Source organism: Varanus komodoensis, unplaced genomic scaffold (genome assembly GCF_004798865.1).
Source record: "Varanus komodoensis strain SLA01 unplaced genomic scaffold, ASM479886v1 scaffold39, whole genome shotgun sequence".
NCBI lineage: Eukaryota > Metazoa > Chordata > Lepidosauria > Squamata > Varanidae > Varanus > Varanus komodoensis.
This window is the reverse complement of record NW_025335922.1, coordinates 7,265,514-7,278,429: the sequence shown is the minus strand read 5'-3', so window position 1 is coordinate 7,278,429 and position 12,916 is coordinate 7,265,514. Positions and strand designations below refer to the sequence as shown.

Sequence of the window (12,916 nt, the reverse complement as noted above, 5' to 3'; positions counted from 1 at the left end):
CTTTTGAACAGTCTAGGTCAAAGAGTATGACTAGGTGTTTCCTCAAACATGGCACCGCCATATGGAAGCACTGGTATATAGAAACCATGGTATGTCAGAATTGGCTCTGGGTTGCAATCTTGAGCTAAACCAGGAGCTTGGGACCAGAAATTGCCTGACAAGTCCAATGGAGGCAGGGGTGAGGAGTAACCAGTGATACTGCTGCACAGGCAGACTGTTGGTCAAGCAAAACTCAGCTGGAGCAGGAAGTTATTCATACTTCTTCCTGACCGGAAGGTGCGTGGAGCCATTTTAGAGCCGCATGATTCTTCTGTGAAAAGACTGTCACCTGCAGTTCAGTGATTTACCCTATGGAGCAGCCACACAGAAATCTGGCACTTCTTGATAGCATAGCGCACAGCTGCCAACTTGTAGAAAAGGTGAAATTGCTCTACGAGCACCTATATTTCTGGCAACTCAGTGGTTCCACACATTAAGGGCCAAACTAGATGTGACAGAGCAGCTGTTCATGTGTCAGCCCCTTTCATAGATAAAGTAAGATTGAGGGATCTATTATTTAGTTGAAAAGGTTTGCATGGAGGAGGGGAATGAAACCTGCCCCCATCTAGGCCTTACCTTACTGTGATCCTTTGCTTTTTAAGCAGTCTTTTACTAACTTGCCTCTAATTCTGGAGATGTGTTGCAAAAAAATTGCTTAAAGCAAGAAAGCACATTAAACAAGGTGGGAGAAGGGGCAGCTTTCATTCGCCAAATCCCTCACTCCTTTTCATGCAAAGAGTAGACCCTTCCATCCCTCATTAGAGGTGAACAAGACATACCTGTGATAAAATGTGCGGCTGTTCTTTCCTGGGTTACTATCACTGTAATTAGTTAAATAGGACTTAAGCATGCAGATCCCTTCACTTAAGAAGGGGGTGACCAACCTGTGTTGCTTAACATTGGTATAGTTGTGCTATTTACAAAAAATAGTAATTTTCCCAAAATATACTTCTTTTTTAAATCTCACTGGAAACCTTGCACTTTTCCACCTCCTGCCTTGTGAAATCTGAATATCTGAATTGATACTTCTGTCTGTAAAATAATTTTAGAAATCTACCAGAGGATACAAGAACTGGCATAAAAATAGGAATGCAACTGTGCATGGGGAGGGGGGAAATGCAAACGAAAACCTTTGGTTCAGAACTGCTGTCTGTAAAGATGGTTTCTGGATTGTGTGTGGCTGTTACTCACATACCATGTTGTGCAGAGGGTGCATTTAAAGTGGATGCAGGCTGTGTTCATGGTAGATCAATTTGCTGACCTCTGAAATAATTAGGCAAGCACTGATGGCCTGATGTCTATTTTTAAATGAGTAAACATGTGCTTTATTTTCTCTGAAATTCACCTACCTGCTGTGAATGGACATATCTAAAAATAGGGGAGAGGATGGCTTGCTTATTCCTCTGTTTTGTTCAGAAATGAATGGCACTTAAGAAAGTAGTGTTTCTCTTTGGCACGCTTATTTCCTATTGTCATTTAAGATAATTTTTCCTTTCTCTCAGTACATTTTCTTTCTCTCCTGCCCAGATGAAAGATATCATTTTCTTTTGCATTTGGATTTTCAAATGATCTCTGCTTGACTTTAACAGGCATTGGCCTAAAGAACAAAACAAAGCCTTGTTTTAAATCTCCTCTGCACCCCCTGCCCTGTTTTCTTTTTATTATGATTCATGCAACATGTTTGAAACGCACAGAACTGATAACAGGCAGATCAAAGCGTTCTGCAAGTTGATGGCCTGGCTATAAACAGAGTGAATGGAGCACAGGTGTTTTCCCACACAGATGCCATGCTGAACAAAAATGTTCCTTTATGTAATGCTTGTCCTGTGAAGCTAGCCAACATTCGGAGACCATCCTGCTTTTTTAGTGCACACTGTAGGAAGATGTAGCATTGAATGTAGCATTAATGAATGACAGGAGACATTGGAAAGGCCCCACTTGAAGCAGGGAGTCACAATTTAATCAAAAAGAGAGGTTTTTTTTTTTTAATAGTGCTTATTTCAAAGTAGCCAGTAACTTTTATGCATGAAAGAGATGGAAAATCCAAAACATTGCAAAATATCCAAAGGATAGTTTCTTAAAGGCAATTAAGAGGCTGACCTGTGAACTAGAAAACTCACAGTTCAGATCTTACAGTGAACCCACTAAGTAGCCTTTTGACAAACTTTTACTTCTCTCAGCCTCAGTCCCCAATTTGCAATATGCTGACTTACCTTACAAGGTCGTTAAAGGGATTATTTCCAGTAAAGATAACTAACGGCACAATTCTATGGATATTTAAACAGAAATAAGCTTTACAGCTTGCAGCATGTTCCAGTCAAGACTGGACTGTGCTAGGAGTTGTAGATTTTTTTTTCTGCCTCAAAACGTATAGGATTTTGCTGTTAGACAGTATAAGTTGGATAATATAAGTGAGCCATTGTGAGCGCATCATCCACCTTCTCCCCCACCAGACCTGAGCCTGGTTATTGTGATGTATGCTTCCCTCTCTGGCTGGGGAGCCCATTGCAGTCCCTCGAGGATCCAGGCAAGTGGGACCCCCAAGATGTGTCAAAGCATATCAGCTATCGGGAGATGCTGGTGGTGCAAAAGGCCCTCATTATGTTCTAGAACCTCAGCCCAGGCCACCATGTGCAGATTGCCTCTGACAACACAACTGTAGTCTATTGGGCTGATCCTCCAGGTGCATTTGGATACCAAAATCTAGACCTAGTGTGGCATCAGAGGAAGCACCTTATGGAACTCCATGTTCCCAGTACTAGCAACATGCTGGCCTGCACCATCCATCAGCTGCATATCCCTGGAATGGCAGTGAGTCCAGGGATGGCTTTGGGCAGGATGGGACCACCTCTTTTGCTCCTGAGCAGGCTTGGACCTCTTCTCCCCATTCTCCCTCACAAAGACCCTAGTGCAGATCTGTTGAGACCAGATGGCCTGCATCCTTGTAACACTGTAATGGCCCAGACAACCTTGGTACCCCCACCTGCTGGACTCCAATTGGATCTTCCTTTAGCTCTCTCTTGAACCTGAAATCTTATCTCAGGACCCGGGGAATGTTCTCCATCCAGTCATACTCCGCCGCATGGCTTGGAGGATCCACTTCTGCTAGACTGCAGAGATGACATGCCAGAAGACCTTTGTTTGATGTTTGAGGTGGCCCTGAAACTGACCATCTGATGCTCATACCATACAAAGTGGAAAGACTTCACTTCCTTCACCACACAGCATGGTTCCAAGTCTGTCAACTGCTCCATATAAGAACTGCTTTTCCAGAACTCCTCTTTCAGTGGGGTCTCAAGACAGTTTCTATCCGCATGTACATGGCCACTATCTCTGCCTTCCAGGCCTTGATACAGGGCGACTCCACCTCCTCTCATCTTCTTATTTATTTATTTATTTATTTATTAAAACATTTTTATGCCGCCCCATTCGCCGAAGCCTCGGGGCGGCTTACAACATAGATAAAACAAGTTAAAATCCATATAAAATAATCTTAATTAAAACTCACATTATAAAATAAGCCGCCCTGGCCAGATAAAATTCAATTGTATTTCTTCTTTCTCAGCAATTCCTTGGGGGCCTCAAAAACCTTGCCCCACTAATCTGACCACCTGCCTGGAGCATGTCTGTAGTCCTCAAAGCCCTGAAAAAGAAGCTCAGGAGAGACTTGTGACTCCTATTGTGGAAAACCACCTTCCTAGTGGTTATCACTTCAGCCTGGTTGCCTTTCATAACCCCCATACCTCATCTTTCACAAAGTCAGGGTGGTGCTCTGACCCAATCTGTCATTCCTACTCAAGATGGTCTCTGTCTTCCACCTTAATGTGGATATAGTCCTGCTGACCTTCACAGCATCATCAGACCTGATCAAGACAGTACTCTATTCCCTTGGTGTCTGGAAGATGGCCCTACCCTTTTACAAGTCTAGAACAGATGCTCTCCAACACTTGCAGCAGCTTTTCATTGCTCATGGCAGCACAAAGGCCTCTCTATCTTCTCAAAGAGATTAGCTAAATGGGTTGTGAATCTGATGTATCTCACCTATGAGCATTCTGGACTCCAGACCTCTGGATTGATATGTGCTCACTCCACGCAAGCAATGGCCACCTCCTGGGCCTCTGCAGAGCTGCAACATGTTTGAACCCATCAACCTTCATATGGCACTATCGCCTTGATGTCTGGGCTAGAAGCAACTGTTTCCTTGGCAGAGCAGACCTATCCTCGATCCCCTGGTAGCGACACCTTCTGCCTCCAGGAGGTAAGTTCACCAGTTGCACGTATGTGTAATGTGCAGAGACCATGAAGAAGAAAGGCAGGTTGCTTGCCTATAATTGTTGTTCTTGGAGTAGTAATTTGTGTATTCAGCAGTAGTGCCCAGACTTTGAAACGCATAGCCCAGGAACATACAGCTGGCACCAGCTCTTCTTTATTTTAGATGCCAGGTGAAAGCATTTTTGTTCAAACAAGCTTCTGGTTAATTTAATTTATTTGATTTCTAATGTATATTTTGTTATGGATTATTATATATGTCCCCTCTTGGTGTCATCCTATGACTATCAGGTGCCTGCTCAAAAAATAAGAAATGACATACAGGCCCTGGGCCTACTCCTATTGAGAGAGGTGCAGTGGTGGCCTCATTGCTTCAGAACTGAGGACCAGGCAGGAGCCCCTCCAGAGTAATCCAGAGTTGTTTCTGGATCCGGACTATCCTGTGCAAGGAAACAATACTGCTGTGGTCTGTACAATGATGAATGAGCACAAGTTGAATGAATGCTTATTTAACATGTATAGACTAGAAGTATGAAGAAGTAAAAGCAATATACATCACTGTGGAGGTGGACAGCTTATTTAGTAATAAAAGACCACCCTCAGGATAAATTAACTGGTGAATGACAGCTCATTAGAGATGTAATTTTAAAAATATTTAATATTTTGCATTGATATGGTAGATGCTGGGCTACAGTTGATGCATTTAACCATATGACTTGTCATGAGGCACACTGTTAGACTCCATTTATTGTGCAGTGTTGCATTTCAAGAAAGCAGTTTCTGGAAGGTATGATACATCCCCTCGGCTGGGGTACTCCAGTGTTTACTAGGTAAGCTCAGTGTTCAAAGTAATGAGATCACATGCCATAGATAAAATTTGCACAAAGAATATTTATACATATATTGATTATTCTAGTTTGTTTTTGAGTTTTGTTCTTTCGGACATGTTGTCCAAACAGTAGCAAGGTTTTGAAAATACTGTTGTTTTAATGAAAGCTGATATTCACAGATTCATTCCTCCAGGTGTCCTGGGAAAGCAAAAACAACCCACCTTGGTCTGTGCACAGTTGTTGCTGTGTTGGTCCCTTAAAATAACAGAGACAAAACAGATTATGTCACTGTGTTCAGAGATCAAGTTCTGCATGTTTATCCAGAACAGTTCAGAATGCAAAACAGAATTGTAGTGTTCTCTGGGCCATGACTTGCCTTGTACCCTTGGGTGGTTATAAAGGGTTCACCGTGTACCATATATGAGGAGGCTGTGAGGCCCTGTGGGTTTGGCTCGTCACTGTTGCCCTTGGTAGTGATGCTTCCTCTTGCCTCCACATGAAGGGAGATTCTCCGTGTGGACCGATGTACACATGTACTGCTCTGTCTCACAAAGGGAGAAGAATTGTGGCCAGGGTTCAAATAGTCCTCCCACCACCTAGGCTTCTCTGTTCTTTTTTTAGCTTAGCTGCAATCCTTGCAGTAGCAGAGGCAAACATGGATTCCAGTCTCTTGCTCCTGGAAGGAAATATGGTGGCTCAGGGTTTTGAATGGTGGCTTGGTCTGATTCAGACCTGATTTGAGAAGATGCATGGCACAGAGAGGGAGAGGGAGAGGTGGATGGACACAGCTGCCAGCTTTCGAGGATGTGGCAATGGGGGTTTGCCTGGTAAGCACCGATGCTTCAAAATTTGCCACCATTCCACTATTTCTGGGCCAGTGAGAATCCTGCCTTGCATGAGCCATATGTGTGTATGTTGGTATGCGCACCGAGCTCCTTCTCATATGCATCAAATATGTGTATGGCAGAGAATGTGGCTGTTTGGCAGTTCAGCAGCAGGTTTGGGGTTCTTGAATGTGTGAATGGAATGGGTTCATTTGACCTTTTTTCTTAGGAAACCTACAGCAGTTTTGCTGATCATAATCTTGATTTGGTTTTCTTTGATTTGAGGTTCATACGTTGTTTGTGCCAAATGTGGGCTTAAAGAGATTGTAGGGGTGGAGAGCATTTTCAGAAGTACTCAATTTTCCATATGGGTACAACATCTCTCTCTCTCTCTCTCTCTCTCTCTCTCTCTCTCTCTCTCTCTCTCTGTGTGTGTGTGTGTGTGTGTGTGTGTGTGTGTGTGTTCCATATTACCAGAAGGTCTTGTATATGTCTTACATGAAAATGTGCTTGCTTCTCTTTTGCAAGGTGAAGCCAAATTGAACATAAATATATTATGAAAAGCCACATTACAGCAAATAGAATTGCTGCACAAGAATAACTGGTTTGTTGAAATAAAAGGTTTAAATAGAAAATACGTATACAATGAAGTTTCCTCAATTAGCCAGTAAGTCAACAGAATGCCTTGCCTGAAGGCTTCGTATCTCTCCAACAATATTAAAACATACACCTTTTTTTCTATTACATACTTTCTAATACTTTCACAGGTAGCTGTCATTCTGAAGAGTCCTGTCCCTTCCTCACTGCTCCAGTATTCATTGTTGAAGACTTTCTGTATCTTCTGTGCACTGGATTCTGGATTCTGGATTCATACATTGTACCTTGGGCTGTCTTGCACCAGTTTGAAAGCCAGGAGTCTATTTGATCTTTTGGTTAAAGCTGTACCAGAAGAACATAATTGTCCTGTGCTAGGTTATCACCAATTACTGCAGCACCAAGATATAGCTGGCTGAGCACAGTAAAAGGACTTAGGATTCACGTAGTAGAGACAAGATACAGTCTTTCCTCCTCTTCCTCCTCGTCCAAGTTCAAGAGTGTCTGTAAAAGGAGCAAAACACTGAAGCATGACAAGTATAACATGCTAAAAAAGGGAAAATAGCATTGACCAAGCATTAAAAAAATGGATACTGATTTCTAAAGGAGCAATGAAAAGGAGCCCCACAGTGCCTTTTCAGTAGGATGCCCCAACACAGAACCCCTCCTCCCATCCCTGTGTCCTGGCTATTTATAGCGGAGACTCAGCTCTGGGGGTGAGAGAGAGGCCCTCCTCTGTGGGCACATTAATTGTGGGATTCTTTGCCTGTGGAGGCTCTCTTGGCTTTCTTTCAGTGTTGTTCCATATGGTAAAACCATTCCTGTTTAAGGAAAGCTTTTGTTTTACTAGATGTGTATGGTTTTATCCAGGACCTCTCTTTTATCTGCTGCACCTGTCTCTCTTTTCATTATACTTCAGGGATTTGTTTGTGGGGATTGTTTGTTTCATTAGAATTTTATTGTTTTTCATGGTTGCTTTTAAGTGTTAGTTGCCTTGATTGATGCACAGGCACTAGAAGAGCAGAACATAATCTTTCATATACTTAAAATAGGTACAGTATCAGATTAAATTGATCAAGTAGAGTTTGGGAGTTTGAGCTGGTGACCTTGACAGGGCTGAGTAAATAAGATCAAACTTTAGTACTATGCATGTATTGCCTTAACACACATGCCGGCACACACACACAGAGAGAATCTTCCTCTATTTCTTTTACTCACAAGAAAGCTTACAGAAACCTTAAGGTGTATCCCAGCAACCTGGTTTGTGGGAACAAAATCTCTGGCTCCCTCCAGAGGTGAAGTGATAGAACTGGCAGGAGCTTTCCATTGCAATGCAAATATTCACAAGCAAATGGGGAAAACCAAAGCTTTCTGTGCCTGATAGACTTCTAATGTTAACTTTGTGGCTACCAATATAAATTGTGACTATATGTATCTGCTTTCTCATGAAGCCATACTTAATTTGAGTATTGCATGCAGACACTAATATTGGTCATAGATGAGGGAATGATCTTTCATAGAGCTGCACATCTCAGTAGTGTTGAATCTGGAACTAACGGCCTGCCAGTTGTAGTAGATGGCCAAGGCACTCGCCCCCTTTCCCCAACTCCTGTGTTTCAGACTACATGTGATTATTCTTTAGGAACTTCTATGTACTATGCATATGAGATGCCATAGTGGTGTAGCAGTTAGAGTGACCTTCTCCAACTTACTGTTTTCCAGATGTGTTGGACACCCAACTCCTGGTATGGCTGGCTGAGGCATGCTGGGAGCTGGGAGCCTAACACATCTGGAGGGCCCAGCCTTGGGAAAGTTTGAGCTAGAATATGAGGCCAGAATTGTGGAGATCCATGTGTGACCCTCCACTCAGCCATAAAGATCACTGGGTGCCCTTGGACTAGTTGCACTGCCTTGCAACATAATCTGCCTCACAACTTTAGAGCCAGACCTTAAAGAAAAGGCGGTATATGATACACCAGTAACACTTCTTGATCATGGCTACAAGTGGATTAGTGCCACAATTCCTTTTGCTAACTGAAAACAGAGTTGTGTGTGCTTGTAAAACTTTTGAATGCTACTGTAACTTTGTGAACAGGGTAAAACAATTCAGTTAAGAATCTGAAGAGAGAGAAATGTGAATGATACTTATTTGAAATTGCGTGCGTGCACAAGCATGCATGCGTGGGGTTTTCTGGTGATGGATTTTATTCAGTAGTCTCCGGAAACACAATCATCACTTCACCTGGATTCACCCCCCTCCCCACCCCTACCAACATCTGCTTTTTGCATCTCAGCTTCTTTTTACTTCCCCAATGAATATGGGGGGAATGTACTGAAAGCACTTCGTGGGAAATAATTGAGGAACTAGCCATTGCTGGAGGTGAAGGACAGTGCTTGGTATCTTATGTTGTATTTTTCCATGCATCTTTTCTCAAATGCGCATTGAGAACAGAAAGGCAGCTGTGAACCTGACATAAAAGCAATTCCAGTGGTTTTCCTTGCATATTTTAATTCATGTGTGCTTTAGTGGACTCCCCCGCCCCTAGTTTCAACCTTATTCTCCCTGCCTCAGCACCTCCCACTTAAATAACTGATTTCATCATAATGGCATTAGAAGGTCCTATGATACATTACAATGTAATAGCTTTTAACTTCATTGTAGGCTGTCAGTGTCCTTTGAAAGACCTATTAAGGGTGATGAGAAGAGATGTGCAACCAATTTGTTCATTCCAGTGCATTCTGGTCCAAACAAAGATAATGTGATTCAGCCTTTCATAAAGAGGCTTGTTTTATGTTGTCTTTAAAGTTGCTTCCATTCCTCTGAAACACTGCTACAAGAGCATTTCTCACAGCTGAAACTTTCCAGGCTGTGATGCAAGAAAACATCAGGGCCTGGATTAATTTGCAGAATTTCCTCAGCAAGTTTCACATATCTGTAATTGTAATCTTGTTAGAATTTGGTGTGTGGTGCTGATGTCTTTGTTTGACAGAAGCCTTTGTATGTTGGACTACGTGGGGAGGTACTCTAAAACTGTTAGCATACTTTTCAGGCCTCACATCTGAAATTCAGCAACGTGGCTCTTTGAAATCAGGATATTATGAGGAATACCAAAGCCTTAAATAAATGCCTTATTGTATCCCTAGGGCAGCGGGGAAGAGAACAATGATACTTTTTTCTTTCTGTATTTCCTTGCCTTCTTCAGGAGTATATACCCTTGGTACCTCCAGATGTTTTGGGACTGCAGCTCCAGGAATCTCTGGGAAGGGCCTATGTGAGCTGTAGAGGGCACCAGGTTGTCTTTGGAACTTGCAATAAACAAATAGCACCCCATGCAAGTGGTGGCATTGGTAGGGAGAAAACAGAAATTGTCTTTCCTGAGGGTAATTTTAAGAAAGCTGATATTGCTGGTAGCAGCACTTGCAATGCTCTGCATACTGTTGCTGGAGACCCAAGACCTCCTCTTGCTCAAAATTTTAGATTTGGGTGGCTTCTGATAATTGAGTAAGCTAGCAACTCTGTCCTTCACTTACTGCAGCCTTCTGTCATGACACGTCAAGTACTCCCTGTCCTGAGATATGTAACTGGTGAATGGGAAATTTCTCTTCCATGTATGAATGCCTGGCTCATAGGAAAGGCTCCCTCCAGCACCTGTTATTTCTACCTTGAAGGAGAAAGTAGCTCTGGCACCTCCAGCTCAGATCAAAACATGTGGATAGGATGGCCACTTACAGATTGCCAAAAGTGGATGTGCATCATCAACTAAGAATGAAAAGATGACACCAATTTGAATAAAATTCGTGTAGGCAAATTTTTATATATAGTTGCAAATGTAAAAATAAGAACTATAACTGAAGCAGAAATACGGTGCATCTCGCCATAGTGGGGAAGGGGACCAGTGTGTCTCCTGTGCTTGCTGCCAAGCACTAATTGTGGATGGCCACTTCAGTGCTACTGCTCTTCCCTGTTTATAGTTCTTTTACTTTTAATTAGATTGGATTGGGTAACCCATCAAATGCAAGACAACCTCAAACAGAGGACTGTCCTCTGCTAACTCTCCAAAACAGAGAACTCTGCTTTAAAGTAGGATACCGCACCATCTTACTCGTAGCACTTGCCGTAGCTCCTCTCCATTCAATAGCAGCTGCTTCACTTGTGACCCAGCTGAGCTCCACTTTCCATGTGCATCATTCTGTACAGAGCTGCTGTTCTCCTCCTCAGCAGCGCCTTGTGTGCATCTTGTTTTGGGGAGCGGGTAAAGCTGCATGTTTTAGTTTCCCTACGGGAAGGATGCAAAAATGTTTTCGTTTGGCTGTGGATTCATACAGGGGCCGTATCCATGCAAGGTGTTTGTGTTCAGCATGTTCTAGATGGGGTCATGCTCCCTCGAAAAGATCAAGTTTTCAGCCTGGGGCGCTCCTAGGATCAGTAGTGGCCCGGGTGACCTCAGTGGTGCCGAGCACTTTTCACAGGCATAGGCTGGTGCACTGATGGCAGCCCCCTGAAGAGAAACAGCCTTGCCAGAGATATCTATATTTCGGGAGTCACTTATCTGAACTGCTGAAATGAATTATGTGTGAAGCTGCTTTCAAAGGCAATCTGGAAACTGCAGTTAATACAGAGTACTAACTGGGATCTGACTGGCCAGGAGCACAGATTACTAATGTTGAGAGAACTCCACTGGCTATCAGTACATATCAGAGCTCAGCTCCAAGTCTGGTGCTTGCCTAGAAAACCTTGGGGGCGGGTAACACAAAGAATGTCTCCTTTCACACCTATCCTCTAGTGGACTGAGGGCAAATTGGGTGTTTCTAGCACCCTACTAGGTGGGCTACAACTAGGCAGAGAACCCCTTTGGTGCCCTATCTTTGGAACATTCTTACTAGAAAGTTTGCCTGTTAATCTTTTTGGCCCCAGGCAAAGAGACCTTTTCATTCTCCCAGACTTCAATAATCATTTCCTCTATTTGTTTATGCTACTTTTAATTGCTGTTGTATTTATTTGCAGTTTTAAACTACCCTTAAAACTGATGTTGGATGTGCCATAGAAATGTTTTAAAAATAAACAATTAAATTATGATTTCTCAACTTCACAAAGAGGGTCCTGGTTCAGACGATCAAAGCATGGGTTTTTTGTGAACTCATGGGAACAAGTGAGTGTGCTGGTTTCCAGCCACTCACCCACTTCTGCTTTGCTAAACAATTCTAGGAATTTCCATTCCTGTGTTGTTTACAGTAATGTATGAACTCAGATGTTTAAATAATAGTTTGTTGTTGAGTTAAAACTCTGGGTTCAATTCTCCTTTAATCACCCAGAGTTCCAGGTATCAACATCACAGCAAACAACCCCAAACAAGGATTGTTGAGCAAACTTGAAGCAGATAAATGGGATACAGCACACATGCTTGCTTCCAACCACTGGCAAACAAACCATGGGTTGTTTGATCATCTGAATAGGGTCAGTCATTCCATCCTAGCCATGCATATTTGTGGCAGTGATTGATATAGGATGATGTAGATGATGTGACCCTACTGTGCAAGGCAGTAGATTCACATCATAAATAGCACTTTACACCTTTACTTGCCCCAGTGCTGTAGCCTCCACGTAGAGCCACTGTTAGATAGAAGTGTTCTGTGCTGTTCTCCAAGTGTATGCTGTGCCCATTAGATTGGGATAGAGAAATGTTATAAAGTTATGTCAATTTAGAACCCTGTAGTTGACTAAGACAGATGAAGAATTCCAATAAATGTATATTTCTGTTATGAATGTGGACTTGCTGAAATGGAAGTAAGATTTTTCAGGCAGATGGCCTGAAGACCTCTTCTGTGCACTGCTAATATAATTTTTTGTTTCTTGTACAGGTATTATATTGGCCGTCGAATGTACTTGGTGGTATCAGAGCCAGAAATGATTAAACGTATCTTAGAGGATGACTTCCACAACTTTAGCAATAGAATGGTAAGTAAATCAATATTTGTTGTTCTCCATGAGGCAACAGTAAGAAAATGTTCTTTCTGCCATTTGTAATGTTTTGCAATTTTCAGAGTAAGTGGCACACTGTTCCAGAGAGATGTAAGCACCACTGGCATTGCCCTTTGGAGTGCGCGAAGCTGGTACTTTGCAATGGCTAAAACTAGCCAGAGCAGTGAGTTGAGGGATCTTTTGTTCAAATTTTCCTCAACCACACTGGCTCTTCCAGACATTCAGTTGCATGAATTTCCTGAATGACTTTTAGAAGTAAATAGCAGACACAGGAGTGATGGTAGCTGAGCCTCATTAGGAGATTGGTGTGTGTGTCAGAAGGAGATCAACCCTGACTGCTCTTTAGAAGGCCAGATAGTGAAGATGAAACTCAAATACTT

At 42.6% G+C, this 12,916-nt stretch overlaps 1 protein-coding gene across 3 annotated transcripts in view; it reads left to right on the top strand.

Annotated features, from left to right (window-relative positions):
• The window catches only part of TBXAS1 (thromboxane A synthase 1), a 291,669-nt gene that overhangs the window by 116,546 nt on the left and 162,207 nt on the right, over positions 1-12,916 (top strand). For all 3 annotated transcript variants that reach the window (XM_044441322.1, XM_044441323.1, XM_044441324.1), the window contains one exon: positions 12,416-12,512. In XM_044441322.1, the coding sequence (XP_044297257.1) occupies positions 12,416-12,512 (97 nt within the window). The remainder of the gene's footprint in view (positions 1-12,415; positions 12,513-12,916) is intronic.